We start from the raw sequence: 21,405 nt of genomic DNA, 5'->3' as shown, positions 1-21,405 counted from the left end.
ATACCACACAAAAACTTATATGAGACGGGGTTTCAATAACCAATATCTAATTAGTAAATCCTGCTAAGTATAACAGTAAATCTGCTAAGAGACACTACATTAATAAGAAATGATCAATATATATATCTAGAGCTGACAAGTCTGACCCGACCCGATGATGACCCGTAACCCGACATGACCAGTGACCCGAAACCGACCCGACCCGACCCGACCCGATGACAACCCGTAACCCGACTTGACCTGATGATCAGTGACCCGAACCCGACCCAGAGCCGACCCGATATTGACCTGACTCGATTAAATTGATGAAACGACAATTATTAAGCTTAATATTGATCAAAATGAAAGTGATTTTGTAATTAAATTGTTATGTTTGACTTAATAATGAAGTAATTAAACCAAATAATGCTTAAAAACTAAATTTAATGGTAAAAAATTGAAGCAATGTGATAAAGTAACCGGACCTGGTAACGACCCGACCCAAACCCGACACATCATTTGACCCGAAATAACCCGACCCGATAATGACCCGACCCAAACCCGAGTCGACCCGATACATCATTTGACCCGAAATGAACCAACCCGATAATGACCCGAACCCGACCCGACCCGAAAGAGGTGACTGATCCGATATGACCCGACCCGGCTTGACCCAACCCAAACCAGACCCGACTGACCCGATTGCCACCTATCCCGTAACATCAAAGCCCAGTTTTTATCAGCTTAATTCAATCTTCAGTTGACCTTAACTGCTTAATTCAATTTGGCCTAATTCCGTACTTTTTAGAATCCATTTTTAAAATAATGGTCAAAATAAAGTATTTGTCATTTTGGGTCGGTTTTAAAAATATTTGTCAAAATGGTGTCTACGTAGGCTCGGATTTTCAAAACCTGAAACACGGAACAGGCACGCCATTATTAATGGCGTGTTTATTGTAAGTAAGAAAAAAAAAATTATATAAAATGGACTAAAGGAAACACGCTATTGGGAATGGCGGGTTTCGGAGAGGAAACACGCACTCCCAATGGCGTGTATGTATAATTTTTTTTTTTTTTAAAGTTAATGGGAATCTGTCAGTTGGGAAAAAACTGTAAAGACACGCCAATGTTAATGGCGTGTTTCCTTCATAAAACACGTTATTGATAATGGCGTGTTTGTTCCGTATTTTAGGTTTTGAAAACTCAAGCCTACATGGACAACATTTTGACAAATATTTTTAAAACCGACCCAAAATAACAAATATTTTATTTTTGACCATTATTTTAAAAAATCGTTCTACTTTTTATCAATACTAGTTGAGATCCCGTGCTAAAGCACGGCATTTGTAAGGGTTAAATTAATTGAGCTTTAATTTTTACATAAATGAGTTGTAGTTATAATAGTATGTTGTATTGTATTGAATACTTATTATAATGTTAGTAATATTATAAAAAAAAAATATTATTCAAAGAAATTTTTATAGTGATAGCATCCTAGATCTTTTTATGAAGAGAATATATAAAAAAGCGCAAAATAACAATAATAATAACACATTTTTATATGGACATTAAAACAAAACATGTTAGCTTGTATAGTTGTATAAGATGGAAAGATTAAAAAGAGCAAAGTTAATTTTTGTACATTATTTAAAATGGAAAAATTTATGGGTTATTCTACGCGGTAACCCTGTGTTTTTTTGAATTCTAGCTGGTAACCCTTCATTTTTCAACCACCCACATGGTAACCCTGACTTATCAAAAAAAGTTCACCGTGACCCCCAACTTTTATTCCGTTAAAAAACTCCGTTAGTTTGCATGTTTATTGGGACTTGGGCTTGTTTTTTAGAGTTCAAATGCTTAAATGGCCAACTAACTATGGTCTTCTCAACTCAATTAAATAAATATACCCCAAATTTTCCTAACAAATAATTATATTCTAGGTGTGGTAAGACTTAAGCGTATAATTCATAATCTTTTTATTATCATTATTATTATTATCATCATTTTTATTGTTTAACAAAGAATATTAAAGTAGTAAAAATACCGATCCACATCTTACCTTTGTTTTTTTTTATAAAAATAATAATAATATAATATCAATTATAATCTAATATAATTTATAACAAAAACAAAAGTAAGATGTGTTTCAATATATTTACTACTTTAATATTCTTTGTTAAGCAATAAAAATGATGATAATAATAAGAATGATAATAAAAATGTTATGAATTATACTCTTAACACACCTATAATATAATTATTTGTTAGCAAAATTCGTGGTTTATTTATTTTAATTGAGTTGAGAAAACCATAGTTACTTGGTCATTTAAGCATTTGAAGTGTAAAAGACAAGCCCAAGTCTGGATAAACATTCAAACTAACGCAGTTTTTTAACGGAATAAAAGTTGAAGGTCATGGAGAACCTTTTTTTCATAAGTTCAGGGTTACCATGTGGGTAGTTGAAAAACGAAGGGTTACCAGCTAGAATTCAGAAAAACACAGGGTTACTACGTAGAATAACCCAAAATTTATTTATACATCATAAGATTTTGGAGATTTTATTTGTATTAATTATACTTATTAATTATACTCTATAATCTATGTATAGAAATATAGGATACTGAATATTTTATTTGTGACAAAGATTGCGCATATAGTTATGGAAATTCTATTATAATTAAATAAGGTAATATTAATATAAAATATCAATGTTTGGGGCCAACCGAGTTTCTTGTTTTACCAAAAAAAAATTATACTTACCCATTGAATTTTCGTTGGCCCACTAATGTATTGAATTGTAGTGAATTAAGATAATAAAAAAATAGGCCCACTTATAGGAGAATGTATTTAGGCGGAAAAAATATTGAGTTTTCTTATTCTTTTAGTTTAGTGGGGATTCTTCTTTTTTGATCTTTTCATATTTTGTCTTTACTAGCCTCCGTTTTCTTTTTAGGCACTCAATCAACTTGATTTCTTGCCCTTTTTTACGTTTGTTCAATTTCTTTCTCATTTTGTACTTAAAAAACAGAGAACTAATTATTATATAAGATGATATAAATTCCACTATTTAAGGAAAAATTAAAGACCAAGGCCATTATATAAAAGAAGTCTAGAATTATGTAACTAAAACGAGTAAATCTAAAGAAGTGATGATCTAATTGTAAAGATGGTGTATTTGTCGTAACAAAAATGTTTGTATAAAACGGCTTTACTGCTTACTTCTTTTTATAAGCCGTTTTAGATTTTAGATTATTGTCCAATATAAAATAAGAAAGTATTAGAAAATGTTACGGAGTATATTACTTGTATTAGTTAGGTGTCCTAAATGCTCTTTAAAAATAAAAAAATCTTTTTTTTTCACCATTCTAATGGCTTAAATGTAAAATAGTATATAAAAAAATATTTTTTTTAGTAAAACGACTTATATAATATAAAAAGGAGGGAGTATGATTTTTTGGGTACGTACGAGAGTTTAAACCTCATAATAATTACTCCCTCCATACCACACCAATGGTAACATTGACTTTTTCACATTTATCGAGACACGTTTTGCAACGTGAATATTTTTAGTTACACATTATTAAAAATTATAAAAGATTGATATTCTTATAGCATTCATGACGATAAATCAAACAAGATCTCATATGACTATATTTTGTCTTATAGATTAAGAATAATATCGAAGATTCCCTACGACAATGAATAGTATCAAGATTCTCAATATTACCATTGGTGTGGTATGGAGGAGGTAAGTAGAAATTTCATCGAGAAAATAAAATTACCGTCTCACACCATAAAACGATCTGATCTTATTCATGATTTAAACTGCATGTTTCCAACAAAATTGGGCAGCCACCTGTTTGGTTTTTTCCACTGCTCCCTTACTTTCGATTGTTTGCATGCCTCACTTACTTTACTACTTGCTACGTTCCAAGAAATTGAAATTAAATGTCCAAATTCCTCACATTTTTTCTCACTTTCTCTAACTTTCCCCCTTGATTTTCCATACTTTAAGCAAGAAATTGAGAAATTAAATATCCCTAAATTCCCATCAAAATCAATTTTTTTACTTTAATATTTTAAGAATTGTATATGCAAACTCGATAATTTTTTTGAATTTTAATCTTGGTTCCGCCACTGACCTTTCACTGGTGACAAGGTTGATTGCGCCAAATGGCGGAGTTGTCGTCAGAGTTGAGAGGAGGAGAAGAAAGGTGGTGGAAAAAGGTGGTGGACGTCGACGAAGCGAAAAGACAGATATTATTTGCAACGCCAATGGTGTTAACAAATGTCATATTTTATTTAATCCCAGTTGTATCAGTTATGTTTGCTGGTCACCTTGGAGACCTTCAACTTGCTGCTTCTACTCTTGCTAATTCTTGGGCTAATGTCACTGGTTATGCTATCATGGTTTGTTTTTCTCTCTTCTCATTTTTCTAGTCTCGGTTTAATAAACCTGACTTAAACTGAACTGAACTGAAATAAATTGAACTGAACAAGACATGATCATATATACCTGACCTGAACTAAAATAAACTAAGTCAATTGGTACACGACCTGAATTGAATGACCCGTTTGTCAGGTGACTATATGAAAAGATGGCGAGTTTAACTCGGTTTATAAAGTTCTAGTACATATGATCCTGTAATTCCTGTTTAACTTTCTCAAATTCAATTTTCTTAATTGAAATTGTAATTTTTTGTTTCATTTTTATTAACTTCATTCAGGGGTGAAATTAATTAGCTTGCTCATTATTAACCGACCTGAACTGACTTAAACTAAGTCGATTGGTACATGTCTACATGACCTAAATTGAATGACCCGTTTGCCAGGTTACTAGATGGAAAAATGACGAGTTTAATTCGGTTTATAAAATTCTAGTACAGACGATCATGTTTAACTTGTTTTAAACTAAATTAATTTTTTTTTGTTTCATTTTTATTAATTAACTTCATTCAGGTGAAATTAATTACTTAGCTCGCTCATTATTAATCTTATTGATAATGTCACGAGCTGGTGGTACTTATGACCTGGGTTCAAACCCTGCCAACATTAAATCGCCCTTGTGGCTCCCTTCCTTCAATTACTGTACAACTGACCGATCCTATGTTTATTACGGCACATTATTATTGTATAATACAACCATCTTATACAAGAACGACTGTTACTTTGTTATGTAGACGGGCCTCAGCGTTGCACTAGAGACATTATGTGGACAAGCCTATGGAGCAAAACAATACAAAATGTTAGGAATATATCTACAAACATCTTGCATTATATCATTTCTATTCTCCATTCTCATATCCATAATCTGGTGGTACACAAAACCAATTCTAATCACTTTGCTTCACCAAAATCACGAGGTTTCCGATGCAGCAGCTATCTACATGAGATACCAAATCCCGGGAATATATGCATATGGTACATTGCAGAATATAATGAGGTTTCTTCAAACTCAATCTGTGGTTTGGCCCTTAGTCTTTTGTTCTCTGCTTCCATTGTTATTGCAATTCGGACTTGTTTATATCTTGCTTCGTTATACTACACTTGGTTTTCGAGGAGGTGCATTGGCAACGTCAATTACATTCTGGATTTCGGTTGTTTTGCTAATGGTTTATGTGAGGTATGCCGGAACATTGAAGCAAACATGGAAGGGTTTCTCGAAAGAGTTGTTTCGTTTCATCCTTACTAACTTGAAATTGGCCTTGCCTTCTACTACTATGGTTTGGTAATATGACTGTCCTTCGTCCTCATTTGTTTCCCTTTCATCATGTTCTGAACCAGTGGTGGAGCTGGGGAGGGGGGTGGAAGGGCGGGACCTAGCAGGGCCCGTTACCCCTCCCGACGGTTGAGATTTTCGAAGTTTTTGGTTAAATTTTTCGATTTTTTCAGCTGTACCTTACATTATTACTTATCCAGCCCCCAAAAATTTTTGGCCCCCCTAAGCTCAAATCCTGGCTTCACCATTGCTCCGAACCATTTCATTTACGCCATTTACGGGTTTTGAATAAAGTTTTACATGCTATATTGCTAATGTTTCAGTTTAGAATACTGGGCATTCGAGGTTGTGATAATGTTAGCCGGTCTTATGCCGAACTCAAAAGCGAGTACCTCTCTAGTGGCAATGTGGTAAGCATACTTTCATTTCCTACATCCCGAATTAGACCTATACTCGGGCTGGGCCGGGCTATCTTGGTCAGACCCGACCAGGCCCGAGAGGGAGAGGGGAGGGGGGGGGGGTTGGCTGGGCCGTGCTGTGATATGCTTGGTCCGGGCCAGGGCCCGGGGCGGATCAAGAGCAAGCTGGGTTGGAATTTTAGGACCCGTGTCGGGCCCTGGCGGGCCGGGCCAGGTTAACCCTATCACGAATCATTGTTTAGGAAAAGTTTTGTGTAGACCTGGCAAAACGGGTCACTTGGGTTGGGTATGAGTCGGGTCAGAGTGGGCCGGTCATTTCGGGTCTGTCACACATTTCGGGCTGGGTTGGGTCACTTTCGGGTTTCGGGTCAATTTCAGGTAACCTGTTGTTGGGTCGTTTTGGGTTGGAACATTTTGAGTCGGGTTGCTTTTGAGTTAATGGCTAAGCACTTAAGTTAGTACCATTTTGATTATGAAAACTATTTTACAAATTTAACTATTTATTAGGGATTGTTGTAACCAATGAAGATATATACTCCCTCCAAGTTTCTTATATCTTCCCCTTTCTTTTGGGCACAAAAATTAAGAAAGGGGAAGAAAGAAGGAATAAAGTAGAATAAATTATTGTAAGTTGTGAAATTTATAGGTGAGAGAAAATAATAAAGAATGAATGATGAATAAAGAATAGATAAAGTAATGAGAGTTGTTGATTTTTTAGGAGAGAGAAATTAATAAAAAATGAATGAAACTTACCAAAAAAAGGAAAGAGGGAAGATAATCAAACTTGTGTGAAAAAGGAAAGAGGGAAGATATAAGGAAATTGGAGGGAGTATAATAGTAATGACTTCGTACTAATAGTTTTGGGTCACTTCAAGTCATTTGGGATCGGGTCAATTATGGGTTGGGTTGGATCACCTTGGGTCTGGTCAACATTGGGTCAGACAATGTTCAGGTCGGGTCGGGTCGGGTCAATTCGGATTTCGGGTCATATTCGGGTCAAGCAAGTTCGAGTCATTTTCGGGTCTCGGGTCAGCCTATTCGGATCGGGTCTGACCCATTTTGCCAGGTCTATTTTTGTGAATTTGATGTAATTATTTCTGAACTCTTACCAGCATATCGACTGGAGGAATCGCGTACAATATTACCTACGGTTTGAGTGCTGCAGCAAGGTACTAACTAATCTATCAACATTAGCATTCGGCATTTCATTTTCGTATAGAGAAGAATCGATTACTATTGTAAGATTATGTGTACTGATGCAGCACAAGGGTGTCTAATGAACTCGGAGCAAACCGACCAGATCAAGCTAAACACGCAATGGGTGTAGCCATGAAGTTGTCGATTGTGCTAACGTCTATAATGCTACTAGCATTAGGATTTGGATGCAAAAAATGGGCACAGTTATTTAGTGACAACGTCGAAATAATCAAGTCTTTTGCTTCTATGACCCCTCTGCTTTGCATAGGGTTATCTTTGGATTCCATACAATGCATATTATCAGGTGATAATTTCGCGTAATTATAATTTCAGTATAAAATTTCGTGATTAATTGTTTTAACTACGTAATTAATTTTGTTTTTAATTGCAAAAACTAGGAGTGAGCAGGGGATGTGGTTGGCAAAATCTGACTACATTCATAAACCTGAGTGCTTTCTTCGGCATTGGTATCCCGGTTGCTTGCTTATTCGCCTTTACGCTCCATTATCACGCGAAGGTAAAGCGATACTTGTTATACAAATCGCTAAATTTTCTCGCTAATTCGCATCATATTTATGTTAAACTAGTTTTATACCCGTGCAAAAATTGCACGATCTGCATTGATAAAATTTGTTAAACATATATTTTATTGTCATAAAATCCACAATCTCCTATATACTAAAAGATTAACACATCTCTAAATTTTTCCGCTTACATTTCCCGCCCAAGTGAATTATACTAGATAATATTTATTTCCTATTTAATTTGTATCCACTATCTATATTTACTAATAAAATCTCCTTTACTGCTCAAAGAATAATATTTCTCTTCTTTCCCTCCGAATACATCTATCTAATTCAAGAAACAAGTAAAATATTTCTTCTTTAAACTGGTATCTTTTTTATTAAACTATTTAGTATAGATTAAAATTATAAACTACTCCCTCCTATTCTAAATAACTGTCCCATTTGCCATTTTCGTCTATTCACATAACAGTCTCATTTGCCATATTTGGACATGGTTTTTTACTTTCCTACCCTTAGCTCTTTTATTTATTTACCACCCCAACCACCCATAACCCATCATATTCAATACTTTTCATTATTTAACTCATATATTCTTATCCCTATACAATAATTTTCATTATTTTAACTATATTCCTTAATTTTCGTGCCATTGTCCAAATGGGACACTTATTCGGAATAGGAGGGAGTATCTTTTTTATTAAAATATTAACTTTATTAATTGTTATAATTTTTTCATCAAAATAAATTAAATTTGATGTTAAACTAAAACTGCACGTTGTAAATTTTTTATTAAATGTTATTATTTTAATTTTAGAGAATAAATCGTCACATACCTATCATTATCTTTGTGATAATAGAAAATTCATTAAAACAATTGGAGAATTATTTAAATAAAGAAATCATTAATTTCATGGTAAAAAAATATATTTATTTCTTAAAAATACACATTTCATAACGTTACTTGATTCTCTTTAATTATTTTTTCAATATAAATAACACCCTAAAAAATAAATACTCTATATATACCGCGCATAGCGCGGGATCTATGCTAGTTAGGTATTATATTACGACATATTTGAAATAAAAATGATTTTGAGTCATATTTTGAATTTAAGAGAATGTAAACAATTGGCCAAATTTTTCGTTTTTTTTTTCACGTTCACAATTATTTTTTAACAGATGCTTTGTATATTGTAATGTTAGATAATGGTTGTATGTTTGTATTGAGGGAGGAAAGAAATTAAATCACTCTAACCCCCACTACTTGCATTAGGGACTACTTTAAAAAAAAAATCTTTTTTTTTTTTCCTGAATTGAAGGGGCCAATAGGAGAGCTCTAAAGAACTCAACTTTTATACTATTTAGATTTTGATATTTTTTAACTTTTAAGCTCTTGTTTTCGGTATTACAGGGTCTATGGATTGGGCTAATTGTTGGAATTGCCTCTCAAACATGTGCTCTATTTATAGTTACTTGTCTCAAGAAATGGACTGCACTTGAGCAACCGTCTCGTGACGGCGAAAATCCGGGATCAGTTCAGTTACAACCTATAAGTGCTGAAATTATACAATGAGTTGAGATTTTAGTCTATGAATCACAAGGAATTGAAAACATGTTCTAAGGCGGTCTTAACCTAATAGTTAAAATAATCTTTAAACCCGTCTTTGTACTAGACTTTATGGTCATTAATGTACAAAAAAATTGACTTAAAAGGGATTAGTACATTAGACTTGTGAATTACTTCGGAGGATACTATGTGAAAGGATGTTACTGAAATTCGTTATCACCGGGTGACGCTATTTTATTTTCCTATTCTGTAAACACTAGTACACTATCACTATTTTTTGGTGACTTCGAAACATTATTAGGCCTTGTTCTTTTGGACTTAATTTCAGTTCAATTCAGTTCAGTTATCTCTTCACAAATTAGCTTTTACTTCAATTTATTTCGGTTCAATTCAGACCAAGTTCATTAAATTCAGTCCAGTTCAGCCGAAAACTTAAACGAATAAGACACGAACAAAATTAAAAACTAAAACAATAAATTAAAAAGAAAACTATGCAAGATTTCGATTATTCTTTGATCTACAATCACTAGGATTATGGAAATCAAATATCAAATCATTACCTAAAAAATTAATGATTTCATTTTAAAATGGTAACATAATTATTTATTTACCTATGTAAATTATTCCATGATCTTCTTTATTTATATAAACTATATAAAATCCATTTATACCATACTTGTATTATATATCACATAATAATCAACAAATATTTCATTTCATTCTCTTTGAATATTCTTTAGTTTAACCTAGCCCTCTAATTCCCACGTATAAATATAAAGATACACACTTCATTATTGAAGCGATTAAAGCGATTTTATTTCTTCTCAATTTTATTAAAAATGGCTTCTTTGAGTCAATATTGGGTGTTATTTTTCTTTTTTATTCTCTCCATTAGTTTCTCCGACGCTAACATTCGTCGCTCTTATTTTTATTTCTCGTTCCCGGGATTTAATGCTTCTCCTGTTTTAAGTCATCCTCCGGCTATATCTCCGTCACCATCTGCCAAGTCACCAAGTCCAGGACATCCTATGCCACATAGACCGGTTATATCTCCGCCACCATCTGCCAAGTCACCACCGAGTCCAGGACATCCTGTGCCACATGGACCGGCTGTACCTCCGTCACCATCTGCCAAGTCACCGAGTCCTCCGTCACCATCTGCCAAGTCACCAAGCCCTTCTACTCCACCGAAGTCAGCACCAGCACCATCCAGTGCTAAGTCACCAAGTTCAAAATCTCCAGTTCCGTCTCCATCACCACCGGTGTCCCCGACTATATCACCGTCAGGAAAAGAAGTCGATGGCCCATCTCCAGCTCCGGCTCCGGCTCCGGCCCATTCAGGAGGACACAAAGTTACCTTCACCGTAGCGATCTTAATTTTGTCAATTTCATTCGCATTACTTTCCTGGTTTTAGACTTAATAATTTGCAATTTTCTATATATTTATTTCCGTAAATTTCATTTATTTTGGACATTGAAATCACATTGCTTGTTTAATTTGATTGTTTGAATGACGGACTTTAGTTTAATTAAAGTTTTTTTCCATAAAATTAGACTTCGCGTAAAAAAGACAGTGCATGTTCTGAAAAAGGACGCGGATCACCTTCCGTCCTAAGCATTTGTTTACGTTATTCTTATTATCTTATCTGGCTGTCCAAGTCATTTTGTTAAATCATGCAAACAGGTTACGCATATTGATCATATATATATATGGAGTACAAATTGCTCTTTCTCGTCCTATATATCGCTTAAGCATATTGTCCTTCGTTTCCTTGGGTAGCCATTACAATTTACAATGCATGTTCTAAAAGAGAACATGGACGTTAATTGTGTTACAATATATACTGCCTCCAATTTTTCATGTACTACCATTTGACTTTTTGGTCAAAATATTATTTTGACCTAATACGATAACGAATGATCATCCAAAAGGCTTTCACAAAATTAAGTATTAAAAAAATTAACATAAAATGTGGTTAAAGTATCACATTGAAAACCGTACAATCAAACAGAAAGAAATTAGAAAAATTAAGTGTGTAGATGCCTAGATGGCAACAAACCAATAAAGATGGTCTCATACCCTTAGTTAATAGATCCTATAACCAGTTGTATGCTTTAAAACCCGAGCTATATAATAAAGTTTTCGAGTTTTGTTTTAAAGAAGTCGAGCTATACCATAAAATTTCCGAATTCACTCACTTAAACATAAAAAAGTAACTTTAAGAAAACTCAAAAAAAATTACACATAAGCTCGATAAGATATAACTTGGTTGTATGATGATATTGTATCACTGGAAGTATAATCTTATTTGTGTCATACCCTCATCATCTCAGCTAGTAGTAGTATATGATATCAAAACTCAAAACTCACAATAAAAACAGTAACTGTCCATGAGACGATTTTATTCAGTTTAAGTTTAAGACAGATCTAGTTACATACAACTTGTGTTATACTCCCTCTGTTTCGGTTATTTGTTGTCCTTTTTCATTTTGGGGTGTCTCAATAATTTGTTGTCCTTTCTATTTTAAGAATGAACTTAATGAATAATTTGATCATTCACACTCAATTTGTTACACTTGTCATTTAGTAATTGACCATCTCCTCTTTCCTTGGTCTTTATGCCAAAACCAAATGACAACAAATGACGAGGACGGAGGGAGTATAAGACAAATATATTATTTTTTTCATATGTATTATTTATTGACAAAAATAATATGTACTTAAACTGTGTTAAACGTAATACAAACAATAACGCCTCAAATGAGAATGTGTGCAATAAAAATCATAAATAGGTAGGAAATAGGAATGAAACTAATCATGCAACTATACATAGATTATTACATACACCTACATAATTACTTTCCATCAAACAATCAATCACCCAAAATTCAATCATAATTTTTCTCCCATCCCTAAAAAAATCATAACTTTCCCAAAATAGAAAAACCATAAAATCTCAAAAATTTAAAATAAATAAAAATAAATAATGATTATTAATTAGCTAATTTAATCCCCCATAAAATACTCTTAACCAATCACCCATCTCCCTATTTTTTTCCCTCCATAACCCTACCCTCCTATATTCTTTCATCTCTCCCTTAACTTTACTACACAAGAAGAGAAGAGAAACACAAACAAAAAATATCATAAAAATACATTTTGAAACTCTTTCTCCTCTCTTCTTCAAAATCTAATATAATATATAATTTAATTAATTTGCATGCATGGCTACTAAATTATGGCTAATTGCTCTACTCTTGGCTTTGGTGATTGCGGTCGAGTCGACATCATTTGATGATGCCACTTGGGGTATGACTCGCCAGAGCTCCGGTGATGATGGGCTTTTGAACACGCGAATGTGTAATGGACGTGTCGGAGATTGTATCGGCGATGAGGAGGATATGTTGGACTCTGAGAGCGGTCGTCGTCAGTTGGCCAGGGTAAGAAGGTACGTACATCTATTTGAAGCATGGCTTATAATTATGATTTTTTCTAGCTTAGTTGATAAAATTATCGACGAGTTAGTTAGTTCCTAATATATGAGCTCGTCGTCATCAAATCTTCTTTTCCGAAAAACATGAACATTGGTCGTAAATAGTTCTTGGTTAATATGCAAACTAGTTTAGACTCCGTGCATTATATGCACGGTATTTAAAGTGTAATATTTTTATAAAATTATTTATATAATATTGATACCTTGTAATTGTTTATATTTGTTCTCATTATATTTTGCTTGGATAAATAAAAGTTAGAACTAATTAATTGAGTAATGAGTTGAAATATATTCTGATGAAAATATTTTTATAGCATATAACTAATGAGTTTCAATTTATATATTTTTTTTCAATTTTCTTTGTCACGAAAGTAATAACAACATCGTTTTATACAGAATATGGGTCAATTCATCATCTAATAATAGGATTAATAAAAGATTTAGCAATTTATTGTTTTATATCAAATTTTTTATTTTAATTAAAATAATACTGTATAATTTAGAATTTAATTAAAATAATATAATTTGATGAAAAAATTAATTTTAATGAAAATATAATAGATGAATTAAGTTATAATTGTAAGTTTGCTTATTTAGTGAATGGACATAATTATCATTAGTTTCCTTTTTTTGAGAATATACTTTTTGGCGTGAAAAGGATAGAGTTCGCCTATTTATTTAGTAGATAGAGGATGTTGCAATTCAAATTTTTGAGAGTATACTGTATATACAATTCCAAGCCAAAAAAAAAATCAAAAAAATTCTTAGTTATGTCGAGAGAAGGTCCGGTCCTGTTGAGTCCATATTTTTCGTGAAGGAAAAATATGTCAGCACTTATAGGTCCATCTATCGATCTTATCGTAAAACCATCTTATCAAAACATGACAAGTCGATCATCTTCCATAAGTAGAAAACAAACTTTTCTGTTTCATTTGAATGTATACGTTTTTTCAAAATATGTGATGAATTGAAACAGGTTTATAAGCAATGATGCACTAAGGAAGGACAGAGTCCCATGCAACCGACGTGGGCAGTCCTACTATTATTGCAGAGGCAACGCTAGGGCGAACCCTTACCGGAGAGGTTGCACCTACATCACTCACTGTGCTAGGGATCTCCACTGAAATTACCATTATGCCCCTTTCATATGCTCTTATTTTCTATGTATGCAACAACTATATACTAGAAAAATAAGATGATTTATTATGAAGCAAACTATTACGTCGAAATAAAAGAAATACATATTATGTGTATTTGTAAACATTTTCGCGTTCTATTAATGAATTCGTTTACTTTTCATTGTTGTACGATTCACTAAACGCTGAGCGAGCAAAATGACAATGATTCGAAAAGCAAAACCAAATGCAATCTTCTCGAAGACAAACATATCGATTATAAAAGTACAAAGAACTCGGCTCTTATTGTCAAACTTCAACTAGGTGACATTTCAGAACAACCACGAAGAAGTGGCGATTTTGGTGATCATACAACAAAGATGACAGCTTACATGATCAATCTAATACAATTGAGGAAATTGAAGTAACCCGCGGTGAAAAGGGAAATGTACCTTAATTACAGTGTCCTGGCAACACTCTTGAATTCATTCAAACAAGATTGAAGAATTTTTTGGCGCTTTTGAAGAGATTGTTTTTCGTTGTGAAGGATATCAATCGCTCCTGGCGCAACAAACATCTCCATGAACTTTTCGTCATTTACAGCAAACAAATCTATTCCAAGTGATACCATCAACCTTTCTCGACTGCAAGTTATTGAAACAATTTAATCTCAGATGTCGAGTAATTTATAATCTGAACACATAAACAGAGGAATGCAGGTCCAAGGCCATATAGTACAGTTTACATGAACCATGTAGTACTATAAATATGTCGGAAACATCTCCCCATTTCAATTCCGAAACTGGAACATATTTAAAAATTATTTCAGTTTTGAAGACATGTCTCATAACGCGTTACTTTTGTTTAATAGAGTATCTCGCGTCTTAATTTTGAGACACAATGACGCGTTTTAAGGGGATGTAGACAATTCAAGTCGTGTGGTTACGTAATATGATGCATTCTTGTTAACCAAGTGGTGTTAGTCCAGTGATAGCCGGGTTCTTGCAGAAATGCAGGAGTTGAGAGGTCCTGGGTTCGACTACCAGCTGGGGCGATATCATTTGCCACTGCAGCCCCCGAAGGGGGTGACTTACATGGTCCATGTGGTGGTGCGGGAATGCATGGGCCCGGGGGGATTCAACCCCTCGTCATCAAAAAAAAAAAAAAAAAAAAAAAAAAAGAATGCACTGATTTCAGAGAGCAAGTGATGCTTGGTGATAAAGGAAACCAGTTAGTGTTACTTACCAAGGAGTTAAAAACCCGGAATTTAATGCTGTTGTCACGCTTCGTTCAACAAGAACTTCACGTATACGCGCAAAATGCTGAGCTGCTGCAGAGCATATGTCATCATAAGCAGAGCCAGACCTAGAACTATTATACCCAAAAAGAAGACCGCCATTCTGAATTCTTGGACCGTCAGCATTTCTACTGTTACCCAACATTCTGGAATGTCGTTTCCTTGCTCCGACTTCCATGCAATTTCCTGCCTCTTTCTTCACCAAACCATAACCTAATTCACATGGCTGATCAGGGGAAGGTGTCTCAGGAATCGTTATTTGACTCTCTCGAAGGGCTTCTCTACCTTCTGGGCCCTTACCTGGTCCAGTAACATGGTATTAACAATAAAAGTCGTAATATGGTCACCAATTTATGATGTTAAAGGGTTACTGTTAAACCGTCTCAGAAAATAATTTGCGTACCTGGTGTAGTCTCACGGGCACTGTTTTCTGGGGGTATGTTCTCTTGATTTGTCACTGTTTCATCACGCAATGCCCGAACACTGTCTGATATTTCGGGACAAAGTGAAGCAGGAGACGCTTGGTTGAATCTGTAGGACGGATTTAGCATAGAACCGAAGCCTGACTCATTTTCATAACAGGCAAGCGAATAAGGGCTCGTCACTGAATCAAGATGGTGTCTAACTAGCTGTTTGCATTGTTTCGCGAGATCCTTGATGAACTTATTGTAGGAGTGCATCAAAGCTGCATGGAAACCAACGTAGCCATCCATGTCTCCTGTTTTCTTCCCATCTACAGACGAAACAAACTTCACTCAGTTGCATTCAATCATATGAATTAATCAAGAACAGACGAACAAGCATCATACATATACTTACAGTCTGAGTTCAGGCAGCGATTTCTTTCACTTGATAGATCAAAAAGATTTGCTAAAATAAATGCAAGCCTATCACAAGCAGTGTCAAGCAGAGGTGCTAGCCACGATCTAGCAGCAGTACGCGCAATCTCAGCAGCTGCCTCTGTTGTTCCTCGACCACCACCACGACCAGCATAAGCGAGCAAAATATTTGCAACCTGTTTTTAGAAGGTCCAAATAATCTTCAAACATCAAACTTCATCACACAATGCATAGTCGCAGAGTATATGGTTCTACACGAATAATTTATGCTATGGGTATTTATTTGTGTCTTCATTCTTCAATGATTGTTTTATAAGAAGTTATCGTAAAAACCGTTTCAGAAGACATTTAATGGTCATCAAGTTTGGAACAAAAAATCTACCTTTTCTCTTGAAACTTGGGGACAGTCAATGGAATAAGCAGCACATCGAAATTCATGCATGACTCTTTCAAAAGCAGCGCCTCCATACAACCGTAATGTGGAATTTGGGGGTTTAATGGCTGCAGTGACACCAGGCCACCCACCAATACCACTCTGCAGCCTTTCTTCCTGAGTTGTTTTTCCCCATTGCTCTGGAGGCGGATCAGCAGCTCCATCAATCAGCGCTCCCTTCAAGAATCAATAACATGGAAGTCTATGTGAGTTTCATTGCTTCCAAGATGTTATCATATGACCGAGACTGGTAGTGATTCTTCAATGAGACGATCTTGCATATAAGACCAACCCAAATCCTTGTGTATTCCTCATTTAATTATGCAACCCATAAATGACATTTAAGACGCAAAAAGATTATAGCATTGTATTTAAGTTAAATTTATAAGCAGGGTTATCTACTTACCACATGGCTACTCATGGAAGATGTATGTAACATGGCAGATCGTCGAAGATAAGCAACATCAGAAGTTGCCTCTATCTTGGCATCCATCTTAGCCAAATCTGAAGTTACTTCACTGCAACGTTGCTCAAGCAATGCCAGAGTAGCTGGGGCAGCTTCCTTGTATCTTTTCTGAAGCTCAGACTCTAGGAACTCCCTAAGAGCGCTGAAACCAATAAAGGGGCGAAACTTCTCTTCATCGAAACCCCCCTTAACACCATCACGCAGGTAATGCATAACTTCGGTATCAACTTGAGATATTTGGCGGCGAAACTCATCATTAGAGACTGTGTTTCTGTCCTTGGGAAGGGCTACATAAAAGGGACGTATATTCTCCCCTAGGTATCCACTTGCACTTAAGTACCGATCAACCTCCCATCGGTCACTAAATTCCTGATAAAAATGTGATATGTTAGTTAATCTATTTAAATATCAAAAGGTAATGATGGAATAACCCTTACAATCACCTATCTCTATGTAGGAAAGGTAATTAACACGAATAAAGTAACACGAGGGAAAACATGAAACATAACAATCAACAAGAGGACATAATGTGATTGTACCTTAAGCCTATTATCAAACTTTGACACGACAATGACTGTCCGTCTGAAAGATGGGTCAATGTCCCGAATAGCATCCAACCACAATGATGAACACCATTCAACACTACTTTGTTGAAGGAACAAGATTATGCGATGAGGTGGACTTGCTAATGACTTCACCATTGATATGATTTCATCAGGTGTATTCTCTGGCTCTCCCTTTTTAGCCTGCATACCAACCAAAGAATTGTCAATGTCAGTAATCCAATCTCAGTCCCCACTCCAGAGAAAAAAAAAACAAATGTTTACAAATATAGCATAACCTCGAAGAGATTACCTTTAAAACAAAGCCGGGGGTATCAATGATTGTAAGATTTGGACAGTGCGCATATTCAGCTCTCATAACAATAGGCTTGGGAGAAACTGCTGTACCAGTGGACTTCAGAAGGGCCTCAGTACGCGATTTTATGGTATCTGCAATAGCAGATGCCAGGACGATTGGGCTTCCATATTCTTCAGAATCCTCCTCCTGTCACCAACAGTCACAGTTTACATACTGCAGGATAGAGTTCACTGCTACCAGGAAACACTATGCAGCGCTATCATCAGGTATAGATGATGCACACCCATCACAGAAGTATAATACCGTATCTAACCTACCTACTATTCGATTTGTAAATTATAGTCTTGCAATAATTTGACAAGTAACTTCTGAATGCACAAGTGAATCTAACTGCTAGAAATATCTTCAACACATTAAATTTCCCGATGAGCCTGCTTGTGAGAGAAACAGACATTCATGTCACATTAAGTTAAAACTAAAAATGATCGCCAAAAACCTCTAGGCTCTAGAAGCCGGATAAATAAGCCCAGAACATAAACCCTTGATCCACGTTTGCACCATTAATTCATCGATGCTGACTTGGCTGTTTGTCGCTAAGTGATATTTGTAGTAGTAAAATGAATAGATGACAATAAATGTGACTAAAAAATCAGACAAAACCCAACATCTAAACAGCGTTCAAGCCGGGGTAGGGGGCACACAGATAAACTGCACACATCAATCTAGGAAAGAATTAATTATGAATTCAGCCTTTGGCGGCTAAGAAATTAAGAAACCAATCTTAAACACACGCAAAATCGAAATTCAGACTGCAGCAAATGGAATTTATCAACATAAACTGAATCACAACCCACACAAAGCATACCACATTAACAGAAGGGGCCTACATTCCACACACATACCCAAATTCATTGCCCTAAACCCAACAAAATTTCGAGCAGAATCACTCATAATTCTAACCCTATCAACAAATGTTAAACATCTACTGTTGCAATAGCCATATATCCATAAAGGGGTGAACTTTGGAACGACAACGAAATTCTGATTAATTACAACCATTATAGATGAATCATCTTCTCTAGCTACATTGGAAACCTTACAATTTCAATACTATCCCAAAATGTAGAACATAAGGGTAACTTCTGTAATTCTAACATATTGGCCAACGACGAAATTAAAACCCTTTAACCAATTTATTGACCAATTAACACCTCTAATGCCCCCACAGTCATACATTCATGACATTTGCAAGATTAATCCACACAATAATCACTGAAACAACATATAATAACCATCACAGATACTTCATAGTTCTTTTATATTGTAAAACGGTTCTTTTTGGTAACTAAGGAGTTCTTTTTCACATTTACGCGTCATGTTCTACGTAGTTGAGACCCATTCTACACAATAATAGCATAAAAACCGCCTTACAGAAGACTAATAATGTATCAATTGATCCCAAGATCATCAAACAATTATACAATAAAATCAAGAAAACAAAATTAAAAGCATAAGGGCAATGATCAGGGACCTGAAATCGACACCGGGGTTCGAGAGCAGAAGAATCATGAACCATCTGCAGAATCAAAGGCCGTCTAGTACCCATCTCAACCTCCCGAACATTAAACCTAAAACCTAAAAGGGCTTCAAGAAGAGAGCTTTTTCCATCAGATTGTCCACCAATTGCAACAATTTCTGGAATCGGAAGCTGCTCACCGAATGCAACAGCAGCGGCTTGAAGGCGGTTATACGCCTCGAATCTGGACTTGAATTGATCCATTGAAGAATTAGGGTTTGGGTTCGGGTTTTGGGAGATTTGGTGGTGGGGACGTTTGGAGGAATGGGATGATTTAGAAGGGGTTTTGGAAGGAGTGTTTTGGTATGTTGATGGTGTCGCCATTGTTGTTGATGATGGAAGAGAGAGTGAATGATGAAGTGATTGATAATGGAGTTTCGGAGGTAATGGAAATGTTTTGGGGGAATTTTTGAATTTGAATTTTTGGAGCCGTTGGTAGGGTTAGGGTGCTTAATTAGACACTTGCTTAGACCTCTGAAAATTGACCCGACCCGATATTCGAACTGAGAACACGAGATTGATCCGATTAATATGACACGATCCAAATGTTTATTGTTACACACGTCCCATTATCGCTAAATAAATCGATAATAAAAGAGCGGAAATTGATCTGAATCTGACTTAATTAACCTTACCTGATCGTATCGGATCCCGCATTCTGACCCGAACTAGCTCGGCCCGTGTCCGGCTCGGGTAACACATTTTTCAGGTCTGCCTAGAGAGATTGTTTAAGGATGAAAAACGAGAAATTCACGGACCTTGTATCGCGTTTTTATGCTCCGGTATATGATTAATAATGACGTGCTCGAATGATATGTGACGGAATAGAAGATGGGACATGAGATGAGACTCAGAATACGTACTATGGTTGATAACATAGATGTTAGACATTTTCAAGTTGTTTCAAGGTATATTTTGTTATTTGTGGTTCTGTTATCGCCTTATCGGTGATCTATTACATACGAGTATTTATCAACCTGCATTTTTATTTACACATTGTTACAATATCCTAATATTTCTTTACCTTATTTTCAACTCTAGACAATACACAATAAATATATTTTTTTTTTGGATAACGACTGAACCCGCAAACCACAGACGCTACATATTTTTTTTCTGAAGAAAACAACCGCTACATTTTTTCTAGGTACGCACTAAGTAAATTTCGCTTCAACGTGATATCTTACAAATTAAACAACATATCACCCTTTTTACTCGATGAATATCATTCATAAATTCTCTTGCTTTTTCTACCACAAAGCCAAATCTAAACAAAATCAAGAAATAGTCATAATTGGCATTCACCATGTAATGAAAGGGTGCAATAAAACACACAAATTACTACCTCAATTACTTTTTACATATAAAAGCTAATACTCCCTATGTTCCAGTGATATATTTACACTTTCTTTATTTTGTGAGGTGAAAATAAAGAAAGTGTAAATATATGAGTGAAACGGAGGGAGTAACTTATAAGCACCTACCAAAGGGTGGAATTAGTCTTGCTTAATAAAATAGTAATATTGGTTTTAACCTAAATACTACCACTTGATTACATTTGTCATATGATATTTACTTGGATTCATTTTACTATTAAACAAAGTATGGTCGTTGGGCCTTGGGCGGTCAAATAATTACATGCTACTGTACTATGTTAGATGTTCGATCATTTCGTTGTAAAAATAATTGTTGACTTCATAACAAAACATTTAAAGATCTGACTCCCAACTATTTAAAACCAAGTCATATGGTAATATAATGAAATAATTATATACTCCCTCCGTCCCGGTCATTTGTTATCCTTTGGTTTTGGCACAAAGACCAAGGAAAGAGGAGAGAGCTAATAGCTAAATGACATGTGGAACAAATTGAGTGTGAATGATCAATTTACTCATCAAGTTCATTCTTAAAATAGA

General features: G+C 35.0%; 3 protein-coding genes across 3 annotated transcripts; 2 read left to right on the top strand and 1 right to left on the bottom strand.

Annotated features, from left to right (window-relative positions):
- Positions 1-4,152: 4,152 nt before the first annotated feature.
- Positions 4,153-9,730, top strand: LOC141648595 (protein DETOXIFICATION 19-like). Its single transcript, XM_074457323.1, has 7 exons — positions 4,153-4,389; positions 5,160-5,707; positions 6,022-6,108; positions 7,230-7,286; positions 7,380-7,618; positions 7,713-7,831; positions 9,253-9,730. The coding sequence occupies exons 1-7, from the start codon at positions 4,153-4,155 to the stop codon at positions 9,412-9,414; spliced, it is 1,449 nt and encodes a 482-aa protein (XP_074313424.1). The 3' UTR covers positions 9,415-9,730.
- A 2,903-nt stretch (positions 9,731-12,633) lies between these two features.
- LOC141648594 (protein RALF-like 19) lies at positions 12,634-14,026 on the top strand. Its single transcript, XM_074457322.1, has 2 exons — positions 12,634-12,857; positions 13,879-14,026. Exons 1-2 carry the CDS (start codon positions 12,634-12,636, stop codon positions 14,024-14,026), a joined length of 372 nt encoding a protein of 123 aa, XP_074313423.1.
- A 248-nt stretch (positions 14,027-14,274) lies between these two features.
- Positions 14,275-19,942, bottom strand: LOC141646981 (dynamin-related protein 5A). Its single transcript, XM_074455003.1, has 9 exons — positions 19,445-19,942; positions 17,908-18,099; positions 17,592-17,798; positions 16,993-17,421; positions 16,536-16,763; positions 16,134-16,329; positions 15,718-16,047; positions 15,263-15,614; positions 14,275-14,661 (listed from the first exon to the last, which is right to left on the bottom strand). The coding sequence occupies exons 1-9, from the start codon at positions 19,811-19,813 to the stop codon at positions 14,475-14,477; spliced, it is 2,490 nt and encodes an 829-aa protein (XP_074311104.1). The 5' UTR covers positions 19,814-19,942; the 3' UTR covers positions 14,275-14,474.
- Between the last annotated feature and the right edge of the window lie 1,463 nt (positions 19,943-21,405).

The sequence above is a fragment of the Silene latifolia genome, chromosome 3, assembly GCF_048544455.1.
Source record: "Silene latifolia isolate original U9 population chromosome 3, ASM4854445v1, whole genome shotgun sequence".
NCBI lineage: Eukaryota > Viridiplantae > Streptophyta > Magnoliopsida > Caryophyllales > Caryophyllaceae > Silene > Silene latifolia.
This window is presented reverse-complemented; position numbering and strand designations above follow the sequence as displayed.

Coding starts and splice junctions, on each gene's coding strand:
- LOC141648595 (XM_074457323.1), top strand. CDS start 4,153: ATGGCGGAGTTGTCGTCAGAGTTGAGAGGAGGAGAAGAAAGGTGGTGG. Junction 4,390..5,159: donor TCACTGGTTATGCTATCATG/GTTTGTTTTTCT, acceptor TTTGTTATGTAG/ACGGGCCTCAGCGTTGCACT. Junction 6,109..7,229: donor ACCTCTCTAGTGGCAATGTG/GTAAGCATACTT, acceptor AACTCTTACCAG/CATATCGACTGGAGGAATCG.
- LOC141648594 (XM_074457322.1), top strand. CDS start 12,634: ATGGCTACTAAATTATGGCTAATTGCTCTACTCTTGGCTTTGGTGATT. Junction 12,858..13,878: donor CAGTTGGCCAGGGTAAGAAG/GTACGTACATCT, acceptor GAATTGAAACAG/GTTTATAAGCAATGATGCAC.
- LOC141646981 (XM_074455003.1), bottom strand. CDS start 19,813: ATGGCGACACCATCAACATACCAAAACACTCCTTCCAAAACCCCTTCT. Junction 16,048..16,133: donor TCGCTGCCTGAACTCAGACT/GTAAGTATATGT, acceptor TTTCGTCTGTAG/ATGGGAAGAAAACAGGAGAC. Junction 14,662..15,262: donor TCCGGGTTTTTAACTCCTTG/GTAAGTAACACT, acceptor AATAACTTGCAG/TCGAGAAAGGTTGATGGTAT.